Source organism: Protopterus annectens, chromosome 4.part1, assembly GCF_019279795.1.
Source record: "Protopterus annectens isolate FY-2018-M chromosome 4.part1, PAN1.0, whole genome shotgun sequence".
Lineage (NCBI taxonomy): Eukaryota > Metazoa > Chordata > Ceratodontiformes > Protopteridae > Protopterus > Protopterus annectens.
In genome coordinates, this window is record NC_056734.1 from 143,775,891 (window position 1) to 143,801,504 (window position 25,614).

General features: G+C 37.2%; 1 protein-coding gene across 2 annotated transcripts in view; it reads right to left on the bottom strand.

The window, feature by feature from the left end:
* Positions 1-25,614, bottom strand: part of LOC122800784 (collagen alpha-3(IV) chain-like) — a 1,680,215-nt gene that overhangs the window by 776,071 nt on the left and 878,530 nt on the right. For both annotated transcript variants that reach the window (XM_044070045.1, XM_044070046.1), the window contains exon 27: positions 3,480-3,572. In XM_044070045.1, coding sequence (XP_043925980.1) covers positions 3,480-3,572 — 93 coding nt within the window. The remainder of the gene's footprint in view (positions 1-3,479; positions 3,573-25,614) is intronic.

The following is a 25,614-nucleotide window of genomic DNA, read 5'->3' on the forward strand; positions in this document are numbered from 1 at the left end:
ATAACAAGTAGAAAAATACAAAGTAACATCATTTCCGGTGCAGGTGGATCCAGTATGCTCCTTAATTAAACAATTACTAGGGAAAAGACAAAATCAGTATACCTAGCATTTCTTATTTAAAAATACTGAAGACATTTAATTTACATAAACAGTTAATTTACATAAACAGTATACCCCCAGACAGGCGTAAGCCTGTAACTACATGAGTATAGAATACCAATCTTAGTATATATGTAAAAATCAAACAATAAAAATTATTAAAAATATTCTAATTTTTAAAACTGAAATTTTTAAGTGAAAGCCCAAGCCTCGAAGAAAGTTCAACTAGCAGTACTTATACAACATCAGGTATAAGAGGGGGGCCCCAACCTTTACTATTGGAAATAAAAGAGTTGGAATGGCAACTGCTCCTTAATGCATTCGCCCCACCAGGGTTAAATGAATCATGTAATATTTCTGTTATATTAAAGTATAAGAGTTATCTTAGACCTTGAATTTACGGGTTATAATGTTGTAAAAAATCGGATTTTTGGTACTACCTTGTGTATTTTGAATTTGGAAGGTAAAGACAAGTTTTTAAATTTAAATATACTTGTATAAGTACTGCTAGTTGAACTTTCTTCGAGGCTTGGGCTTTCACTTAAAAATTTCAGTTTTAAAAATTAGAATATTTTTAATAATTTTTATTGTTTGATTTTTACATATATACTAAGATTGGTATTCTATACTCATGTAGTTACAGGCTTACGCCTGTCTGGGGGTATACTGTTTATGTAAATTAACTGTTTATGTAAATTAAATGTCTTCAGTATTTTTAAATAAGAAATGCTAGGTATACTGATTTTGTCTTTTCCCTAGTAATTGTTTAATTAAGGAGCATACTGGATCCACCTGCACCGGAAATGATGTTACTTTGTATTTTTCTACTTGTTATAAAGTGCATTGGTGGTTTTTTTCTTACTGTCTGAGGAAGCTACTGTTTGACAGTAGCGAAAACGTTTTTATTAAAATACGTTAACCTGCTGTTGGTGTGCCTGCTGCTTACATTATCCTTACAAATCTAAGTAAATCAAACCTTAACAAAATCACTAGCTGCTATAACAATATAGCAAGATTTGCCACAGGCTCTGCCTATAGAACCCACCACAGTCAGAATCTTCATAAATTAGGCTGGCTAGAACTACCCAATCAGCTCCATTATAACCAACTCATAGTTATTTATAAAATCCTCTACCAACCTACCAGTACCCCTATTCTGACTAATATTATTACCCCCTACTGCAACCTAGCATCCCTCAGTTCATCCAACAGAATGCTAGTACAAGCTACCAAAGCCAACTGCTGGATAAAAATGGAACTCACTTCCTGCTGAATTAACCACCACATGCTCCTTGCCTCAATTCAAAATATTCCTAAAGATGTATATGAACAGTGACTGGCTATGTCCATTTCTAAACTCAGACTAACCCAACAAATAAAGAGAGAAAGGTAAGAAAAACACAGCTCACAGAGGTGAAATGCCCATTAATAACCATTCCCCACCCAGACAACATTCACTTCTCTACAACCATTAGAATTCTATTATCAGGAAGACATCTTGTTTACTACCCATTCTGAGCCTACACTCTTCTTCCCCTCTACATTCTATTCACAATCACTTTCCCTTTTAGCTAACCACCTTTTATCTTAGCTATCATCCTTATATTCAGCCTTGAAATACTTTTCTTTCTTTTTTACACACTTCAAAGATGTATAATATTATCTCTGTATATTTACACTATAAACCCACAATGTTTGCTTCATTTAAATGGAACCTTGACTATAAATTGTCAATGATTTGTTAAATGTTACGATTTCTATGTAACCACATCTTTAAGTGTCACTTATTTGCAATGTGGAGCTTTTCTCCCCAGGCCTCCGCTGAAAATATACATGTATCCAGTCAGACTTTCCAGGTTAACAAATATAAAATAAAATAAAATAAAATAAATAATTGATTGCTAAGTGCTGAATTAACTTTAAGTGGTAGGATTGGCTGTTTTTTGTAATGAATTAAAGTATTTAAGTGTTGCTGCTGTTTGAATGAACTGATGAAGCAATGGTTACCATTGCAAAAGTGCTCACCATTTTGTATTAAAAAAGAAGATTTTACTTTGTCGTGGTTCAGCTTCTTTATTCCAGCTAGCTTCCCACTGGGCACCTGTGTTTCAACATAGATTGTAAACATAACAAAAGCCAAACACAACATACACAGCAAACGGAGCACGGGTCCCACACAAGATATAATAATGAGTAACAAAACAGTCATAAAAATCAGATGTGGGCTCCTAATGGCATTCCAACAAGTAGCATAAATGAAACTCCAAGGAACAATCCAAACACCAAGATAAAAGAAGTAGTTGTTTATTGTAGTAAGCGCTTTCACCCGTAGGCTTCGTCAGACTTTACAATAAAACAAATGGTAAGCAGATTTAAATATGCTTAAGGCTCTAGGTATTGGTCAACCAAAAGCCAATCAACAGTTAATCACAAAAATTAACATATGACACTTGATACAAACAGTCAATTCTAGGCAAGTGTCTCTATAAGTAAAAACCTGTATCAAAACCTATCACTTTACATAAAATCAACAATTAAATGCAGAAAATCCTAAAGTTCATAAGACGAGCGAAAGACACAAAACCTAATCTAAAATAAAAAATGTATACACACATCCTCTATTATTTCCCCACAATATGGGACAACATCTAAAAACAAACTATTGCAAATAGGAAACATGTTGGCGACTGCACAAAAAGTCTATTGCAAAGACATGCAATAGGTGGACCGGACATTCTAAATTGGCCCTAGGTGTGAGTGTGAGTGTGTGCTGCACCCTCTGAGGAGGGTTGAGCCTTGGGCTACCAACCTGATCCTGTAAAACCCATACCTGCTATGGAAACAATGAGTGCTGAAGGGCACTCATTGCCAGATGTGCTGAATGCTCGGGAGCCGATACAAGATACAGGAAGTACAGATGCTTAATTTGAAATCTGGCTCTTCCTTGCCCTTCTAGGTATGTTTTGTTATTCATTTTTCAGGTCAATGCAGCTATAATATGCATATAATTCTTATTCTTAAATCCTTATGTTCTTCTTACTGCTTTCATGAGACACAGAGACCAAACAAAACTCTGAAGGATGCTTGCTGGATCTGTTTTGCTTTTACATGTTTTTTCTTGCTATTTTCAGTTCGCATTCAGAATTTCCTGGCAAATGTCAGACAGCTAAGAGGTATGAACTTCACTGTTCAGCTTTTCACATTGTGAGTAGTCTAGAATCTAGTCTAGAATCCATTCCACAATAAACCATGTATGAACTTTACCACTTAACCTCATACTAATTAGTAAGTTAAGGGAATAATGATTTTTGTCCCTCTGATGCATTTGGGGAAGGTCTGCAATAATAATTTCACTAAAAAGTTGATTAATGAGCACTTGCCTGTTTGTCCTTTAAAGCCTGGCAACCCTCTTCCACCTGGAGGACCTGGTGGTCCTGGCATACCTTTTATAACAGATGAATCTCCTTTGGGCCCTAAAGAAATCACAAAAATTAAAATTGATGAGAAGGCAAAAGAGAGGATGAAAGCATTATTTTTTTAATCTCACTCTCTCTCTCTCTCTCTCTCTGACACACACACACACACACACACACACACACACACACACACACACAGACACATACCATAGCCGGCTTTAGGTACCAGCAAACCCTGTGGCTGCTGGGGGTCCCCTGTTCCCTGGGGGCCCCCAATCACAGCAAGTTATCTTATCCTGATATTTTATAACATGTCTGTCAAACCAACAAAAGCTAGTACAGCATTATTGTATATGTAATAAACCACATGGGTAATAACTCTTATGTATATCTCCTTTAAAATTTAAAGATATTTCTGATTGTAGTAATAGTGTTTTGTCAAGTAACAGGCATCAGAATTCCATTAAATATTTTACCACTGACAAAGTGCTCCTGGCTTAGTTAAACCCTTCTGTTGGACATTTTCTCCACTAAAACTAACTACATAGCCAGATATCCAAAGAAAATCACTCCCCACCAGGTAAACGCTCCTTGTGCCAACCACAATTCAAATAAAATGAACAACATATAAGGCACAGTAGCGATGCAAGGCAGGCAATAAATAGAGGATCCAGTACTCGCACAAACAAAATGTTCATTGAAACGATGTTAAAACACTGGTTTATTGTAGCACAAAATGAACGTGGTACGCACTTTTACCTGAATAGGCTTCTTCAGACCTGAAGTCTGAGTCTGAAGAAGCCTATTCAGGTGAAAGCGCTTACCACGTTCATTTTGTGCTGCAATAAATCGGTGTTTTAACATTGTTTCAGTGGACATTTAGTTTGTGCGAGTACTGGATCCTCTATATATTGCCTGCCTTGCATCGCTACTGTGTCTTATATGTGGTTCGTAACTACATAGCCAGCTTTAGATCTCTGCAATACCTGTGGCTGCAGGCTCCCCTTAATCATCCTTGACTGTGTGGGGGCCCCACAAAAGCTGCTGCTGGTTGGTTAAAATGAGGAAGAAAAAATTGTATTCATTTCCTAATTATGCTCTTTAACCTGAACAGGGCTGTGACATGATCCTGTTAAGATAAAGCTGATAATTAACATGAACACAGTAAGCACTAGAGAGATCAGCAGCCCACAGTGACTTATTTCAGTGCAAACTTTGGATTTTAAGAAGAGCTGATAGATACTTCTGATCATCAGGGATGGTTTTCTCTTTCAGGGAGTTTATAAATACTAGCAGAACACCAGATTTACTATAACTCTCCAGTTCTTTGCTTAAGAATTCAGTGCAATCCCAAAAATAATAGAATAAAGGCTCAGAATCAGGAATACATTTTAAATATTACCGTAATTCACTTAAAATGTTAAGAGAATAACACTTTTTTCATCCACATGTATTTTTGGACAATAAGTATAAAATTCTGATGTCTGGATTGATTGACTGTTTTAATACTGAATGATTTACCAGCAAATCAAACTTTTTACGAAAGAGAAATCAAAAGTATGAACAAAATCAGGGACAGTGACAGATATGCAATACTCCTCAATGAGGCAAATAACTGACTTACCCCTAGTGCTAAACAGCAGGCTATGATCTGGTGTGGCAGTACTAGTGTTGCACAGTGTATTACTATTTTCTGAAATAAATACAAAACTAGTTCTGCTATGACTTATGTTTGTGTGTGTGTATGTGTGTGTGTGTGTGTGTGTGTGTGTGTGTGTGTGTGTGTGTGTGTGTGTGTGTGTGTGTGTGTGTCTAGAAGCTATTCAAATATTATTTCTTAAAAATATTTTCTCCAGAAATTGTTCAAAGGAGTGGGAGTGTCTGTTGTATCCAACACTGAAACAGGCTGGAGGTAAGTCAGTTGCACTAGAGTTGGCAGAAGAATCCATGAAGACTATAGGAGTATGGTGATGGCTTTAGAATGGAACCTATGTTGTGGAAAAAACATCAGTGATTTTTATCTCTGCATGCACCCAATAATGCCAGGACATAGACATTATTCTTTTGGGTATCCGTAAAAAATGTACCTAACAAGTAATTATATTTCAAAAGTAAGACATAAAATATATAACAGAACTTTCAGACACTTAGATCTTCTTGGAATCTCATGGTCCCCACTCACCAGACTGTAGAAATGGATATTGGGGGCTCCTTTAATCATCCTTGACTCTTTGGGGACCGCAACAAAAGCTGATGCTGGTTGAAGAAAAATGTATCAGTTTTCTGATTGAGATGTATAACCTGAACAATGCTGAGATATGACCCTTTTAGGATAAAGCTGGTAATAGCCTCTGTTGTCAACCAAACCCATTCAAAAACCAGCCCTGCTCAAATGTGTGTGTAAAGAAACCTGCTGTGGGTTCTGGGGGTTGGCAATTGTGTGGTTATTACAACTTTAATTTTCTACACAGTCAAACCCTAGAGGTTTGCCCATGAAGTCATTATAGCTTGTGACTGAGCTGAGGACAGTGCGGTGATTGTTTATTTACTTTTCTCACAGACCTCCGAGGTGTAAAAATAAGGTTATTATAGCTTGTGTAGGGGTGGTGTACTGTCTAGGAACATAAAATTAGAATATGTAACTAAAATCATTCTCACAATCACACATTAGGCACATATACATGTGGCTGACTTTGATGGTTAGGGGTAAGGAGACATGCTATGTATATCAGCAGTCACTTGAAATATATGGCTAAGGCATTTTGAATCTATGCTTTCATCCCAGTCTAACACCAGAGGGATACACAGGCAGCCGACTGTCTTATGTAGGGACTTAGGGAGGTAGGCAGTATTCCCAGATAAGACCCATGTATTCTCACAACTGGATTGTTGATTTATTGTGAGCTACTATTATGTTAGCTTTGAACATTAAGCCTTGGACACAACTTATGTCTTCATTGAAAGAAGAAAAAAATAAGACTTTAATTCTTTTCTTTTTCATTGGAGTAAAATACTGAGAAAATGCTCTAAAATGCATTGCAGACCATCTGTAAATATATGGCTTCTTTGGCCCTGGGTTAATTGAGTTGTTTCCTAAATGGTTGCTACTGTGCTCTCTTGGTCAGGAAAGGTGTGTCAAAAGGATGCAGGGAAAGCTAGCTGAACCACAAAAGTGAATTTCTTTCCTTAATCATAATTCCTGTTCAAGCTAGTATTGGATGAAAAGGTTGTGTAAAAAGAAAAAAAAAGAAAATGCACTTCAGCGCATATAGAAATTTATGACTTCTTAAAAAAGCTGAGAGTAAGGCAAAATGTGAGAAAAGGAAGAAAAAAGTAATGTGCATGGTATGGGAGCCCAAAAAAAGGGGGGGGGCTCAGAGGAGAGGACTGGAGGATGTGTGTGGAGTGCTGAAACTGTGGGCCTAGTCATCATTTAAGTCCAGACCTGTACATAGAGTTGTACTGTATCATTGTTGTACATAGAGATATATAGATATATAGATATATAATATAATAAAACCACAAACCGTGAAGACTTAGAATTACAAAAAACAGAACTTCAATGGACTAAAAGAAAGGCACACTGACACTGAATGGATATTAAGCTTTCATTCTTGTTAAGACTAAGAACTTCTTTAGAAAGAAAGTTCAGTGTCAGTGTGTCTTTCTTTTAGTCCATTGAAGTTCTATTTTTTATATATAGATATATACATATGTGTGTGTGTGTGTGTGTGTGTGTGTGTGTTATGGAAGGCTTGTCCCCATACAAAACTACTTAAGAGTTTTACTTTTCACTCATTCCTTATTTCGGGTATTTGTGGTAGTTAATTTAGTTGCTCAGCTTCTTGTGAAATAAATCTTAAATATTATAAGTGATTGTTCATAACACTGTGTACATTTGGGGAGAAAACAACAGATCTTGTACCTAAATTTAATAGCACTAGTAATTTAGACATTACCATAGAGGATGAATGCTTAAGATAATTACCCATCACATAAATTATTTCAATTACCCTAACATTCACTGGGAAAACTACTCGAGTACAAATTCCCAGGCCCAGTGCTTCCTGGAATTCATCAACTCAAACGCCCTGGATCAGCTGGTAAACTCCCCTACCAGAGGTGAAAACATATTGGACATGATCATCACCAACATGGGCTACAGGTGTTCCACACCCCGGAGGTCAACCCGTCACTGGTTAGATAAGACCATAAACTAATTACTCTGGATGTCCACACCCCACCACCACCCCAACTAAGGAAACCACAGTAAAAAACTTTTCTAAAGAAAACTTCACCTTACTTAAGACAGAGGTGGTAAGTTTCACAGCCGCCACGCTAAAGGATAATGCTACCCAAGATGCAGAAACCTTTACAAATGCACTCTATGAGCACCTACAAGTATGCATGGATCGTGCCACCCCTAGCAAAACCAAGACTCACTCCTCTAAGAGAAGGAAACCAGTTTGGTGGACCCCTGCAATAAACAGGCTATACAATAGAAGGAGGAAACTAGTTCAGAAAAAAAGCAAATCCCAAAAAGGAAAGACATCCCTGAGCAGTATCAGTAAAAAACTGAGGTCCCTCATGAAATCATACAAAGCTAACTTTGAAAGAAAAATAACCAAGGATTCAAAAGATAACCACAAAGCCTTCTTTAGCTATGTTAAGGATCTAAGTGGCAACTCACAGATATGCACTGAACTAGTGCAAAATAGCACAAAATATACTGAATCTACTGATACTGCCAACATCCTGGCAAATAGATTCAGTGCAAACTTCACCCCCCCCCCCCTCACCTTCAAAAGGGCCCACAACAATACCGGAAAAGTGTAGTGTCCCAAAAATCACAGACACACAGGTGAAAACAGCCCTTTCAAAAGCCAAAAGCACAGCATCAATGGGACCAGATGGTGTCCCAAGCTGCATCTTGCACGAACTACAAAACGAACTAAAGCCCCACCTAAACACGCTGTTCAACCTCAGCCTCTCCACAGGCTACGTGCCCATAGAATGGTGCACAGCAATGGTTATTCCTCTCCACAAAGGAGGGGCCACAACTGACCCTGGTAACTATTGCCCCATAAGTCTGACTAGCCTGGTCTGCAAGGCTATGGAGCGCATCATCATGGAACTCATTAACAAAGACATTGGGAACCTCCAAACACTTGACCCGACCCAGTTCGGCTTTGTTAAGGGTAGATCATGCCTACTAAACCTGGCTGACTTCTTTGTGACAGTCACCAAGGCCATAGACAAGGGAAAGGTGGTTCACACAGCCTACCTTGACCTTGGGTATTACAGAAAAACTCACCAGCCTGAACATAAACCCCTACGTCATGAGATGGGTTGCCAACTGGCTTACAGACAGAACTCACATGGTAAGAATAGCGGGTTCCAGGTCACAAGTGGTGTCCTGCAAGGCTCGGTCCTGGGACCCTACTGTTCGGCATATACTCCTCAGAAGTACAGGCAAACATAGGAGGACTATTGCTAACCAAGTTCGCCGATGACTGCAAATTGGAGCCATAATTGACTCTCCGGCTGACACGGACATCCTCCAAAGGGCCTTACTGAGACAGACACCTGGTGTCAAAGTCATGGCCTCAAGCTAAATGCCAAAAAATGCATAGTCATCCCGTTTGGGAAAAAAAACACCCACGAATTACCACATAGGTGGCAGCCCCCTTAATACAGAAGAGGTAATAAGAGATCTAGGGACCCAGGTAGATAGTAATCTCTCCTTTGACAATCATATTGCCAAAGTAGATAGGAAATCCTTCTATGTGGCCCATCTAATTACTAAAGGTTCGCTTCTAGAAATAAAGAGGTTATAGTGCCCCTCTACTCGTCACTCATTAGACCCATCATAGAGTACAATTCCCCATTTGGGATGTACCTCACAAGACACTTCCAACAGCTGTAAAGACCACAAAAGTACCTCACCAAGAGGATTACTGGTCTCAAACATATATCCTATGCAGACCGACTAAAAAAACTCCGGCTATACTCAGTGGCATATCGCTTACTCAGAGGTGATCTCTGCCTGACTTACAAAGCCATGTCCAGCTCAGAATTGATGGACATGCTCCACCTAAAGAAATCCAAGTCACTGTGAGCCACACGCTCTAGTGAGCTAAACCTCGGCACAACAATAAATAGAACATGCTGGAGGGATAGATTCCTGTCACAGAGACTCCCCATGCTTTGGAACAAAATTCCAAATTACATCAGGCAGAGCCCCTCACTAACACTCTTCAAGAGAAACCTTGATGAGTGGATGGGTAACAGAAAATACACTCCTGGGATCATTTAATTGGCTCTGCTTGACAGAGGATCAGTTACTTAATCAATGGGGCGGCGAAAGCCGACACACTCTGGCTAGGCTTATAAATGCCCTCGGGCAGATTAGTACCTACCTATGAACCTATAAATATGAAGTAAAATCTGTTTATTTTCTGCATCAGTGTACATCTGAAGTCTGGAGTGAATCATAGCATATAAACATACAACAGGTTGTCATCTGAACACTGATTTTGTTGAAATTATTCAGTGAAGAACATCTGTACACAGAAAATTTGGGAATATAAAGTAATGACTTAGGCTATAAATGTTACAATAAACTCTGAGGAAATTATAGTAATACAAACAGTAGCAAAATTCATGTTAGAACCACAAAGTAAGTGCAAGGTAAGATCAAATAAACATAAACTGACACACTAGTGTGCTGGATGTGGACATGACTGGCAAGATGCTAATTTTATGAATAAAGTTTGCTACGACTGACAGGTGAAGAGGCAGTTTCTGTTCATGCAAATAATGTCAGTTTCAGCAAAACATGCTTCAGCACATCAACTCCAGCCAAAAGGTTTGATAGTCCATTTTTTAATTCAATAAATATTATGTGACCTGAAGGTTATAACAGTTAAGGAGATGGAGGGAGATGCATGGCACTATCAGGGTTTTACTCTTTCACTTCATCTAGTATCTGCTTTTGATCTTGTTTAATGGACTTGATACAGTCAATTAATGCAGGCACCATGCACAGCACAAGGAGAATTTTTACAAACTAATATTGATAATGGAGCAGCAATTTCTGCTCTTTAAAACATTAACCTGTAAAAATGGTACCACACTGTTCAAATAAAAAAAAATAGAGGTTGGTGAATAATTCAGAATACAGTAATGTTATAATGTGCTAAGAGATGTTCTATTTTTTGTTAGAAAGTGACTGCATGGAATTAAGGTACAGAACACTCTATATCTATATCTATATATTTAACTATATCTATATCTATATCTATATCTATATACATATCATGCAAACAATGACAAATTACAAATTTAAAGCTATGAGAGGTCTTAAAATATGATGAGAATCTGACTCTTGCTTCATAAAACTGCCACAGAGTCTTTACTGTAAATGTTATGCTCATCAGCTGAAACTCAACAAATATCACATCAGGCAGGTCCTGTGTCAAAAATTTGCTACAGTTATATAGAGGGTTCTTAAACTCCCTGGATGATAGACAGTACATCCATCTATCCATGCACAAACCCTTTTTCTCATTTTTGCACATGGGATTGATGTGTCACTTCAGCAGTGACAATCATCTAGAGCCAAGTTTATACCCCTAGGTGAATAGCCCTGCCGTGGTAGTTCATTCACACCACACACTTGCACAAGCACTCCCACCTATGGCCAATTTAGAGTGGTCAATTCACCTACTGTATGTCTTTGGAGTATGGGAGGAAACTGAAGCACCCCGAGGAAACCCACGCAAACACTGGGAGGACATGCAGACTCCAGACAGAAGGCACCCCAGCAGAGAATCAAACCGGGGAACCTCTTACTCTGAGGAAACCACACTATCCACTGTGCCACTGTTCTGTTTCTTAGATCTTCAAAGATTTATGACTTGACCCTTTCAGGGAACTTACAAAAGTGTGCCTCTGTCTTGCCTGTACCATAAGTTTAATTAACCAGCTAGACTTAAAGAATAATAGTTAAGACATTGTCTTAATGGTATGTAGCACTATTTATTGAGGACCTACTTTCAGCCCTTACTTTCCCATAATAGTTGGAATCTTTTATCTTTACCTTCCTTGGAGATATCATGCTGAGGAACTCTAACATAACTGCTGCTTCACAGAGAGAAAACTTTTGAGTAGTAGTATCAGGTATAGATTAATGATCACTCTATAAAAACATCAAGAGGCTACCAGCCTGTGAGTAACCAAACATGACAGGACATTCACCCTTACATCGTAGTGGTCATCACTCTCAATACCACAGAAGAAGGCAAAAATGGAGAGGGTGAACTCAGCATAAAATCTGTCCATTTCATTTAATACTTGGAAGAAGGTACGGTTCTGACAAGATTCTCTGAGCAACACTAAAGTTGTATCTGCTTTAATCAGAGCATGAAACATTGCATATATTTTAATGAACATTTAGATTGTTTCTAGAATCACCACATGATATTTTTGTCACAAATATGTTGTGTTTTATACAGATTCTTAAGGTAAGATAACTCAATGTAAACAAAAAAGGTGAATTTTATTGCAAATCACCTTTTTTTGTTTAATTTCAGTTGGTATGATTTTAATTTAAGTGAATTTAAATATTGGAGCATAGAGCTGATCAGCACTAATTGACTGGATTTGTTAGCTTGGTAGCTCAGTTTTCTTTTGGTTACTTTATTTTCAGTTTGTTTTCAATTTGTTTTGACTGTTATAATCAGGCTAGTTGCAGTCATTGCTTTTACTTTATATTTAGTTTTATTTTACAATTTTGATTTTAAAAATAAATGCATTTCTTTTCAAAGGGACTTGCTTTAGCTGAGTAGTACATTGTTTTGGTGAGGGTTATGTGTATTTTCTGTGAACTACATGTGAAGTTACTTTTTATTTTACAATGAAACAAATGGGAAATGTAGTATACATTTTATTTGTGGGTTTGCTTATACATATGTGCAAGTGAAACATGTTACTTCAACCACAAAAATACTTCCATAGGGTGGACACATCACTGCAGTCCTGTATGCAAATCAATACCAGACATTATGCAAATGAACACATCCTTAACAGTATATGCCTGCTGATAGAAAAAATAGTATTAATATTAATAAAAAGGTGTGATTTGCAATCAAAAGTCACACCCATTTTCTTCCTTGCTAAAATTTTCTGTCCCACCTTTTTTAAACTTTAAGATGCTGCATCTTGCGTTACAATTATTGTAAGTGCAAAGCTAAATGTAATGGCTCAGTGTGAAAAATTGTGTTTCACATGCCTGACTGAAGTAACGTGTACTGCACATAGCATTGTGTAGTGTAGCTACTTTTACTGCTGGTTTCTGTTGCACATAACAATGTTGCTGGAGGCAGTAGTAATGCCAACATGTAATTGTGAAGAAAAAGTGCAGGTGAAGCTGTCACTGGAATATTCATTTCATCAGTGGATGCACTGACTGACTTGACAAGGCAGAGTTATGAGTCTTATCATCCTAATGGGAACCATGTCAACATGGATAAAGATAAGAGGTTTCTGTAGTGACAAGAATGGATAAAACAATTTAACCTTCATTTTACATGACGAGATAGAGACTTGAAAATGCAGGTAAGGCAGATAACTGATAATGTAATCCAGACACAGAACCTTAAGAAACATCTGAAGTCTGGATGAATAACGGTGTGATGATAAGCATATTTTAAATCTAGTGTTACCAGGAAAGTTGAATGAGGAAAAGGAGATAACAGGTTGTGAAACAACATAATTTTGAATTTAGGCACTATTACAAACAGATTTAGGAAAGTAAGATCCAGAATCAGTCTCCAAGCATTTTTTTTCTTTGGCACTAAAAATGTGTTGAATAAAAACCTTTTCCCACCTGGGAAGCAGGAACTGGTTCTTATCACTTTCTGGGATAGCATGCGATGAATAAAGGTGGAAATAAAAGAGCCGGGTCTGGTGGATGAGGAATTACCCCCCCCCCACATAAAAGGAGGTAGTTCCTCCCACTGCATCTGTACACTTGATGAATGATCTTCAGAACCCATTAGTCCGAAATTATCTGTTGCTAAAGAAAAAAGTGGAGATTCAGACTTGCTGGAACTGAAATGAGGCTGCCAGGGAAGCCTTCCCTGTACCTTCTCCCAGGAATGACAAGAGTGGCTCTCCCTTGTTCACTGACGGGACCCCAACAGCTGCAGAGGAAGTGGCTAATCCCTGGCTGTACGTGCTACACCAGAGGAAACTGGGGTAAAAGATGAGTGGACTGAGGTACAACTAGTGGTCATAGCAGTGTCTCCCATGTGCAGCTGAAACTGGGGTAAAAGATGAGTGGAATGAGGTACAACTAGTGGTCATAGCAGTGTCTCCCACGTGCAGCTGAAACTGGGGTAAAAGATGAGTGGACTGAGGTACAACTAGTGGTCATAGCAGTGTCTCCCATGTGCAGCTGAAACAGGGGTAAAAGATGAGTGGACTGAGGTACAACTAGTGGTCATAGCAGTGTCTCCCACGTGCAGCTGAAACAGGGGTAAAAGATGAGTGGACTGAGGTACAACTAGTGGTCATAGCAGTGTCTCCCATGTGCAGCTGAGGCAAATTGCTAGCCTGCTGTGTTAGCAAAGGCTGTTTGCTTAATTTTTCCTTTTTTGCAGCTGGAAGAAGGACCAATCAAGAGATTGGTAGTTTGTTCCATGGTCATGCTGAAAATGATATATCTTTCCTGGGGAAAACAAGCAGCAAAAGCAAGTAAAACTTAAAAGTTTTTAAATGTTACTCTTACTCATAAAACCACAATAAAAAGCATTTTAAAACACTTTGCCAGATCCAAAATGTAAAATAAATACAATTTCTTTACAGAAAAAATGTTTTCAATTACTTTGTAAAAACTTTTAACGTTAGGAAAAATGAAAGCTCTTGTTTAAAAGAACAAAATAGTCTCCTTTCCTGGCAGTCAGTTGAAACAAACTCCTAGCTTTAAAATAACTTTCCTGAATTGGGAAGTATTAATTAATAAACTTTTTTTAATGGAAGGTTTTCCCACAAACGGAACTTATCCATCCAGCAAATGAACAGTACAAGCTGACCATTGATCCTTGAAAGCCTCAGAGGTGAGTACACTTTGGTGGCTAGAAAGTGCTGAAGGGTTAGAAGCTAAAACCTGTCTTTTTAGTCAGTTCAGCTCAAGCTCACTGATGGTTTGGGCATGTGTAAGGTTCCCTGAAACACTGGATGCTGACCTGCTATTATATCTTAAGCATAATATAACCCATATAAATAAGGTTAATGCAGTAGTAATCGGTATGAAGAACATATATATTTTTTTATATCAGAAAGGACCAGCAGCATGACAGAATTTAGATGCATTTTCTGTTTTTTGGAAAACTACCATTATTATAATTTCAATTTAATTTGTTTTAAATGGATCAGCAGACTATAAATATTATTATTGAAATCTAATCAGTGTATGAATAGGAGATAGACTGAAGAAGGCCTCTGGAAGAAATTCTTATTTGTCTCTTTCAGTGGTGTTTGCATTAAAGCTCTTTAATAAATATATTTACAGTGCTGGTCTTTTTCTCAGTGTTGTGGACATTTTACACACACACACACACACACACACACACACACACACACACACACACACACACACACACACATATATATATATATATATATATATATATATATATATATATATATATATATATATATTGATACATATAGATAGATGGATCTACCTGATAAGACCGACAAGCAAAAACACCAACGAGATCACCGACACCACAAAGCAGAAAGTTCAAAAACACGAAAGTTCACATGCCCGACAAACCACAATCTTGACAGTCAACAAAACAAAACAAATTTGCTGTTCTGAAAAACACACACACAACACAAGCACACCAAAAACCTTACAAACCTATACTAAACCTTACATACACAACTATCTATGCACTAACCTTAACTCGAACCCTAACCCTAAAGTCCGTCACTATCACACACTATCTTACCCACACCCTAACCCTAAAGTCCATCACTATCGCACACTTACCTTACCCGCATTCTAACCCTAAAGTCTGTCCTATCGCACACTTACCTTACTCGCATCCTAACCCTAAAGTCCGTCACTATCGCACACTTACCTTACTCGCACCCTAACCCTAAAGTCTGTCACTATCGCACACTTACACAGTCATGCTCATTTCGCATGTCGGTGTTTTCGGCGTTGGGATTTTAAACTGTTGAGTATTTGTCAGTCTTCTGGTGTCGGTGATCTCATTGTCGGTGTTTCCGCTTGTCAGTCTTATCAGGTAGACCCAGATAGATATATAGATATACATAAAATTTGTGTATATATGTATGTGTGTGTGTGTGTGTGTGTGTGTGTGTGTGTGTGTGTGTGTGTGTGTGTGTGTGTGTGTGTTTAGGATAATGAGAACAGATTATCACTGCAAGCTATTAAACAACACAAAGTAGTGAGCACATTTGTTTTTTTGCAACTGACTTGGAACAACATCACTCTGCTGAAGTTTCAAATAACTTTGTTTTGAATTCTATTATTTTATCTAAGTTTATTGTTACTGGTTTATGTAATTGTAATTATGTAATTCTACTTATGTTTCTGTGGAGATTTTCTTTTCTGGTCTCCACTGAAAAAGGGCTCCAGCCCAGCTGGACTAACCAGGTCAACAAATGTCAAATAAATAAATAAACTTGAATGGAGTGAAAGCACTTACCAATTTGTTTTGTTTTGTAATCAATGTCACATTTGTTCATACTGTATATGGTGAATCTTTAGAGTTTACTAGAGGATTTATTTAGTTGATTTATATATCTATACATACGGGTTCACTTCTAAATTTTGAAATCCCAAAATCTTGAGTTTCAGAACATCGAGTTCAGAATCTCAAGATCTTGGAATCTCGAAATTTTGAACCCTCCCCCGAAACACCACTAAACACATAAAAAACAAGTGTATGCAGGGAGGCAAGCCCCCCTGCACCCCCCACAACTTAAATATACCAACTCAGAGATCGTACTACAGCAAGGACAAGAGAAATCTCCTGGTCCGAGCTGTATGCCGATCTCCGTTCAGGATTTCGAAGTTTTAAAACATTGAATATATGATCTTTGATCATATGAGATTTGAAGTTTTAGACTTCGAAATTCTGAAGTGGACTCATACATGCATATATATGAATGCATGCAGATATATTGTAGCAAATTGTTTCACTTTTAGTAATAAAAACAGTCTCTGTTGCCAGCTTTTCATTTTAAATGCAAGCTCATTCACAAAATGTGAAGTAACATAAAAGAAACATGGTCATTAATGCATTACTAGATGCTTTTGTAAAGTTCAGTTCAATGATTAACAGAATTTCAGTATTACTTTAATACACAAGGATTTCTTCAAAGTTAGTCAGTGACTTACACCGCACAACACATATCAGCCTTTTTCTCTTCAATACACTCCAACTAGAAGGCATAGTTAATTCCACCATTTTCATTTTACAGAAAAACAGCTCCTCTTTCTTTTCCAGCTTACAGGTACACCTTCCTGACTGCCTTAATCCTTCACACACATTTCCTTAAAGACTCCACTTCAGAACTCTGTCTTCTATTCCTAGAAGTCATGTTTTGAAATCTTTCCAGTTTTATTAGGCATGATATAACTCAAGAGGTATCTGCTCCCTCTTAGGTCCCCCTGTATGCCTTCATGGCTTGTCTTTCTCAGGAATTCTGCAGTTTCCTTACAAGACACATCATCTGCTAACAGCAACTTGAATTATGGTACAATTAGTAAATAAGATACAACTACAGTGTGTTTCCCAGAAGTAACTGCTACTATGCCACGTGACCTCCCAAACAGCTCAGAACTGCCTTCTAGCATTTTTAAATGGGAAATAAGCCTAAGACAGCTCATCTGCATTGAAGTGACTGTAATGTAGATGATGCTGAATCTTTAAATTATAAAGATGAATTATCAAAGCCCATCTGGACAATTTTGGGTAGTAATTGTACTGATGGTAGAGTCATTATAGAGGGCTTTAATTAGTGTTTAACACAAACTCCCAGCATATCTCTCAGCTGTACAGATCTTCTCAGAATGTCCAGATTTTGCCTAATATTTTTGGTCTGTTACTCATAAAAATTGTGTTTTTTTTTTGAGAAATCACTGGGATGATCTAAGGATCAAAGTCATTAAATAATGGCATGCATTTGGATTTCAGACTTCATATTGTTCAGAAAATGCATGCTAACACAAATCCTGTTATTCTAGCAATTTTCTAAGTTTATAAGGGCATCATTTAAAATGTGTCCTTATTTTTGACCTCCCCCATTATGTCAGGCTTTGTCCAGATTTTTTATGCTAAGAGGTTGATAGGTATGACTCCCAGTAACTTTATTTTTGGATGGTAAGGGTCAATTTTATATCAAAAGAGTCTATCTCTCTATAGCTGCACTGCTCTCTGTCAGCACTGCTGAATTGCCTACTTATACAAAATATGGGATGTTTATCTCATCTGTAATCACAGGTAAGGCGGCACTTATGCCTACCTCAGAGGTGGTTGCATGCAGAAAGAACTGACTACAGCCATCAGTACTATCTCTGAGCATGAGTTATTTTGTTGCCTAAAGGCTTGTTCTGCTTCAACTTTTCACTTAAGGTTCAAGGCAGCCTTACTCCTGATTAGCCCAGTTAGAGGGCTAAGTGATATTAGCAATAAAGTTATGATAGAAGGTAGCCAGGTATAAAAAAAGTGTTTACATCTTTTTCAGTAATTGGTGCAGGATACTTTTGTACTGATTCAATCTTCCTGGCCTGTGATTTTATTAACCCTTAACTTATTACATGACCCAAATAGTGGGCTTGTGCCATGCCTATCTTCATTTAGCCAGATTAGCAGTCTACCCAGCTTGATGCAGAAATCTAGAATGACTTGAAATTTAAGTAAATGATCTTCCCAGACTTCAGAAAATATTATTATACCATCCAGGTAGGCTGCTGCAAATCTGGAATGGGATCTAAACGTTTTGCCCATCAACCTCTGGAATGTAGCAAGTGCTCCAGGAAGACAACAGGCAGGACTGTATAACAGGAGAGCCTATATGGTATGGAAAACATCGTTTTTTCCATTAGCTCTAGTGGCTAGTGCAATTTGTCAATAGCCTTTGGTTAGGACCATGATGGGAAGAAAAATCTTACCCAGTTTTTCTGTTTGTCCATTTAGGACATGGGATATGAATCAAATTTAGATATGCTGTTTAATTCTCTGAAGTTACTTCTAAACCTTATAGACCCATCAGATTTGGGAACCAATACATTAAGGCTATTCCACTTACTTTCAGCTTTACATATGACCAAAGTTTCAGCTATTTTAGTACCTCATTATTAAACCCTAGCTATTAGAATTCTGCTTTTCAGTACAGTTTAAATTTACTGTCTCATCACAGATGAATTCTGTGTTATGTTGTTTTGAACTGACTTTGCCATGTAACTAAAAATATGCTGTTATTCTTGAGTAGAAGTTCCTTTACTTCGTATGTCTGTGAATTGATATAGCACATTTAATGTTTGCAGCAGTTACTTGTTATGTCTGTGAATTGATATAGCACATTGAATGTTTGCAGCAGTTACTTGTTATGTCTGTGAATTGATATAGCACATTGAATGTTTGCAGCAGTTACTTGTTATGTCTGTGAATTTATATAGCACATTGAATGTTTGCAGCAGTTACTTGTTATGTCTGTGAATTGATATAGCACATTGAATGTTTGCAGCAGTTACTTGTTATGTCTGTGAATTGATATAGCACATTGAATGTTTGCAGCAGTTACTTGTTATGTCTGTGAATTGATATAGCACATTGAATGTTTGTAGCAGTTACTTGTTATGTCTGTGAATTGATATAGCACATTGAATGTTTGCAGCAGTTACTTGTTATGTCTCTGAATTGATATAGCACATTGAATGTTTGCAGCAGTTACTTGTTATGTCTGTGAATTGATATAGCACATTGAATGTTTGCAGCAGTTACTTGTTATGTCTGTGAATTGATATAGCACATTGAATGTTTGCAGCAGTTACTTGTTATGTCTGTGAATTGATATAGCACATTGAATGTTTGCAGCAGTTACTTGTTATGTCTGTGAATTGATATAGCACATTGAATGTTTGCAGCAGTTACTTGTTATGTCTGTGAATTGATATAGCACATTGAATGTTTGCAGCAGTTACTTGTTATGTCTGTGAATTGATATAGCACATTGAATGTTTGCAGCAGTTACTTGTTATGTCTGTGAATTGATATAGCACATTGAATGTTTGCAGCAGTTACTTGTTATGTCTGTGAATTGATATAGCACATTGAATGTTTGCAGCAGTTACTTGTTATGTCTGTGAATTGATATAGCACATTGAATGTTTGCAGCAGTTACTTGTTATGTCTGTGAATTGATATAGCACATTGAATGTTTGCAGCAGTTACTTGTTATGTCTGTGAATTGATATAGCACATTAAATGTTTGCAGCAGTTACTTGTTATGTCTGTGAATTGATATAGCACATTGAATGTTTGCAGCAGTTACTTGTTATGTCTGTGAATTGATATAGCACACTGAATGTTTGCAGCAGTTACTTGTTATGTCTGTGAATTGATATAGCACACTGAATGTTTGCAGCAGTTACTTGTTATGTCTGTGAATTGATATAGCACATTTAATGTTTGCAGCAGTTACTTGTTATGTCTGTGAATTGATATAGCACATTGAATGTTTGCAGCAGTTACTTGTTATGTCTGTGAATTCATATAGCACATTGAATGTTTGCAGCAGTTACTTGTTATGTCTGTGAATTGATATAGCACATTGAATGTTTGCAGCAGTTACTTGTTATGTCTGTGAATTGATATAGCACATTGAATGTTTGCAGCAGTTACTTGTTATGTCTGTGAATTGATATAGCACATTGAATGTTTGCAGCAGTTACTTGTTATGTCTGTGAATTGATATAGCACATTGAATGTTTGCAGCAGTTACTTGTTATGTCTGTGAATTGATATAGCACATTGAATGTTTGCAGCAGTTACTTGTTATGTCTGTGAATTGATATAGCACATTGAATGTTTGCAGCAGTTACTTATTATGTCTGTGAATTGATATAGCACATTGAATGTTTGCAGCAGTTACTTGTTATGTCTGTGAATTGATATAGCACATTGAATGTTTGCAGCAGTTACTTGTTATGTCTGTAAATTGATATAGCACACTGAATGTTTGCAGCAGTTATTTGTTATGTCTGTGAATTGATATAGCACATTGAATGTTTGCAGCGGTTACTTGTTATGTCTGTGAATTGATATAGCACATTGAATGTTTGCAGCAGTTACTTGTTATGTCTGTGAATTGATATAGCACATTAAATGTTTGCAGCAGTTACTTATGTCTGTGAATTGATATAGCACATTGAATGTTTGCAGCAGTTACTTGTTATGTCTGTGAATTGATATAGCACACTGAATGTTTGCAGCAGTTACTTGTTATGTCTGTGAATTGATATAGCACATTAAATGTTTGCAGCAGTTACTTATGTCTGTGAATTGATATAGCACATTGAATGTTTGCAGCAGTTACTTGTTATGTCTGTGAATTGATATAGCACACTGAATGTTTGCAGCAGTTACTTGTTATGTCTGTGAATTGATATAGCACATTAAATGTTTGCAGCAGTTACTTGTTATGTCTGTGAATTGATATAGCACATTAAATGTTTGCAGCAGTTACTTGTTATGTCTGTGAATTGATATAGCACATTGAATGTTTGCAGCAGTTACTTGTTATGTCTGTGAATTGATATAGCACATTGAATGTTTGCAGCAGTTACTTGTTATGTCTGTGGATTGATATAGCACATTGAATGTTTGCAGCAGTTATTTGTTATGTCTGTGAATTGATATAACACATTGAATGTTTGCAGCAGTTACTTGTTATGTCTGTGGATTGATATAGCACATTGAATGTTTGCAGCAGTTACTTGTTATGTCTGTGAATTGATATAGCACATTGAATGTTTGCAGCAGTTACTTGTTATGTCTGTGAATTGATATAGCACATTGAATGTTTGCAGCAGTTACTTGTTATGTCTGTGAATTGATATAGCACATTGAATGTTTGCAGCAGTTACTTGTTATGTCTGTGAATTGATATAGCACATTGAATGTTTGCAGCAGTTACTTGTTATGTCTGTGAATTGATATAGCACATTGAATGTTTGCAGCAGTGTGACTAAATGATTGTGGAGAATTATATACCATTTACTTATGACAGAGATAAACATGTAACATGCTTTCCTGAAGTCAGATGAAACTGGGAAGTTGAATTGTTTGGAACTGGCACTTTTTCTTACTGTTGTGTCATCTTGGAGTTAGTGTGTGTGTGTGTGTGTGTGTGTGTGTGTGTGTGTGTGTGTGTGTGTGTGTGTGTGTGTGTGTGTGTGTGTGTGTGTGTGTGTGTGTGTGTGTGTGTGTGTGTGTGTGTGTGTGTGTGTGTGTGTGTGTGTGTGTGTTTGCATGTACTGTTAAAGAGGGTGAACATCCAACAGCAACAATCTGTAAAATTTGCAAAACTAACATTTATTAAACATCAATGAATCCACAGACCATGTAGTTTCATCCAACAGAGCTTTTTCAATACTTATTTTTCAAAAAGGAAAGCAAAAAAACTTGTAGTAGTTCATTCTGCAGTATATCATGATGTCTGTAGTGAAAGTTTGGGTGTGTGTGTGTGTGTGTGTGTGTGTGTGTGTGTGTGTGTGTGTGTGTGTGTGTGTGTATGTGTTTGTATATTTTTTATCCTTTGGTCTGGATTTTATTCGGAATATGTTTATGGACATCAGGCTTGATTTTAAGCTCAATATTTACAAAGTACAGGCAAACAATCCACTTATGATGTAATACAAGCTCAGAAAAAGGGTGAAATATGGCATGTCTACAGCTAGTGGGGCTGGGCTTTATTGACTTGAATGTACCCATAAAAACTTAAAAAGTAAAAAGTCATGGGTATGTATCTGAAACACTTGTTTGTTCTTAAGGTGTCATTTGCATACATCCCATGGACCTCCACTACAGGAAGATTAAGGTATTATGCAGTGAAGACTCTAGCTTGGCTAGATATTTCTTGTACTGTTTACTGAACTGCTTGTCTTTGTGACCTTTTTGCCATTTGTTTTATATGTCAGTCAGTAGTACACTATACTGTTTGTATTTGTGACCTTTTTGCCATTTGTTTTATATGTCAGTCAGTAGTACACTATACTGTTTGTATTTGTGACCTTTTTGCCATTTGTTTTATATGTCAGTCAGTAGTACACTATACTGTTTGCATTTGTTGGATCCATTTGAGTGCTTCCTTTTCGATGCCTACAGTATGATTTATTGACGCTCTACGTAGTGTTAAATTAATCATTCAGAATACAACCTATTTGATGTGTGTGTGTGTATCTATCTATATCTATATATATATATATATATATATATATATATATATATATATATATATCTATATATATATGAGTCTAGGACACATGCTCGCCTAGCATATGTCCGAATCACAAAACATCGAACACACATACATGAAAGCACTTAACATTGAAAAGCGCTTCCGTGTATGTGTAGTTCAAAAAAAAAATCTACATTTCTGCAGGGAGGCTTTGCCTCCCTGCACCCCCCCTACTTTATTATCCTCACTCCGAGATCTCACTACAGTGGGGAAAAGGGAATTTTCCCTTACCCACACTGTAAACCTATGTACGAAACAGGCACACATACAAGGAAGCAATTGTCGATGTTAAGCGCTTTCGTGTATGCGTGTTCGATGTTTTGTGATTTGGACATATGCTAGTTGAGCATGTGTCTGGATTCCATATATATATATATATACATATATAGGTACACACACACACACACACACACACACACACACACACACACACACACACACACACACACACACACACACACACCCTGTCTGCTGGGTTAGTCCCACCAGGCCAGTATACTCCTCTCAGGAGAGGTTCAAGGTAGCATTTATACTGATAGGGTAAATTTGGGCAGGACTCCAGGAACATGCTCCTACTGTTACATGTGTTATGTGTAGTACTTCTGTTCCTAGCAGAGTAGTGGCTGGGAGGACTAGTAAAGAGTGCAACATGGTAGCTCTGGATAGAAGTGAGTAAAAGAAGGAATGAGGCAGTAAAGATTCAAAGGTTGCTTCAGCAAAAACTGTCTGAGGAAGGAGAAATTGAAGAGCCTTTGGATATGGGTATGAAAGAGGAGGAGATAAGAATTCTAACTCTCAAGGCAGGAGGATCACTGGATGGATTACTGCAGGATATGTTGTGAGAAGAGGAACTGGTGGAAAACCAGGCAGCATCATAACGGATAAAATACAAGGATATGGAAGAAATTCAGAGGTGTATGATCTGGAGAAGGAAAGAACTATGACTAAGGTGTAGGACATAAATGTTAAAGCATCTGTGAGTGTGGCAGGGGACAAACGGGGGACAGCAGTAAATAAAATGGAAAAACTGAGGAGAAGATTTACATTAAAATAAAACCTAACAGTAAAAAGGCAGTGAATAAATATGAAGTGTGGGACAGTGTTATATTTCCCATGGCCAACAAATCTTCAGAAGTTGAAGCATTTTTTTTTTGGCTAAAGAGACTTTTTTGTGACATTATTTTTGAGAATGGCAAGAGTATGGCAAAGTTTGTGAATGGTTTTAAAGCAAAAGAAAGAATTTTTGCATGGAGCAACTTATATCAGCACAAACTGAAGAGCTTGAAAAAAAAGTCACTATTGAATTTAGAAAGGACATTTAAAGAGAAGGTAGAAGATTATTTAAAAACTCTGTGTAATAAATACTGTACTCGATATGAAAAATTTAAAAACGAGGGTGGGAATATCTATTTACTTTAAATATGAAAAGGGAAAAGTTAAGCCCAAACCTAATGTTATTAATTTGGAGGGTGTGATGGGTGTTTTCCTGTATTCAGGACAACTGAGAATGTGTTTTTATGGGCAGCAGAGCATTTGATTAGGCAATGTGACAAAAGATGTACGCAAACTACAAAGTCATTTCTGGATGCACTATACAGAAATAAAATGAGTGAAGTAGTACACAGAATGAGCTAGAAATGAATGAAAGGAAAGATGGAAAGATAATGGGAATGGAAAATGAGAGTGGGCAGGAAAAGAGATAAAAAGAAGGATGTGGGGAAAGTAATGTCGCAAAAAATAAAACAAGATCTGTAGCAATACAGAAGAGGTTGGCTTTAATTCAACCACGGAAGCAAGGGAGAGGGCAAAGTGAGGAAAGTTATGAGGGGGGGGGGCATGAGACGGAATAAAGTACAAGGAAGGAATTATACCCGGAAAAGAATAAGAGACCGGGAAAGGAAGATTAAAGAGACAAAGCTGAAGGAAAGAAAAAAGGGAACAGATAATTTAACACCTACACTGTGTACACGGTCTGCATTCAAGAACATTCCTACCACATTTTTTTTGTGTTCCTATTCATTCAAAACAATTACATTAACTGTAGATTTTGTCTACACATTGTGGCAGACTTTATGAATCCCCCTGAATTTTTAAGGTTTCAAGAAAATCAGTAGGAAAACTAAACTTAGGAAGAAGAAGGTGGGAATTAAGCTTGTGTTGTCTGTTTACTCAGAATGATATACAGTGTAGGTTTAAATGAATCTGTCCTGCCAATCTAAACAGTATTGTTAATAATAAAGAATATTATTAGCATACCAATGGTATAAAATAGAAGCAGATATCATTGGCTCCCTATTGAAATATCAGCACTGGAAATGCCAAGTCAGACAAGCCAAAAAAAAAAAACAGGTGGAAAATTCAGTAGGAAAAGAAATCTCATAAATCACTTCTTTCCTCCTTTAATCTTCTTTTTTGCCCCCCCTGCACCCAACACCCCCTAAACATAAATATACTAACTCTAAGACTGCCATACCTAAGAGAAAAGGGAATATCCTGAGAAATGGCCATCTAGGACTTAACATATGTAAGTCTG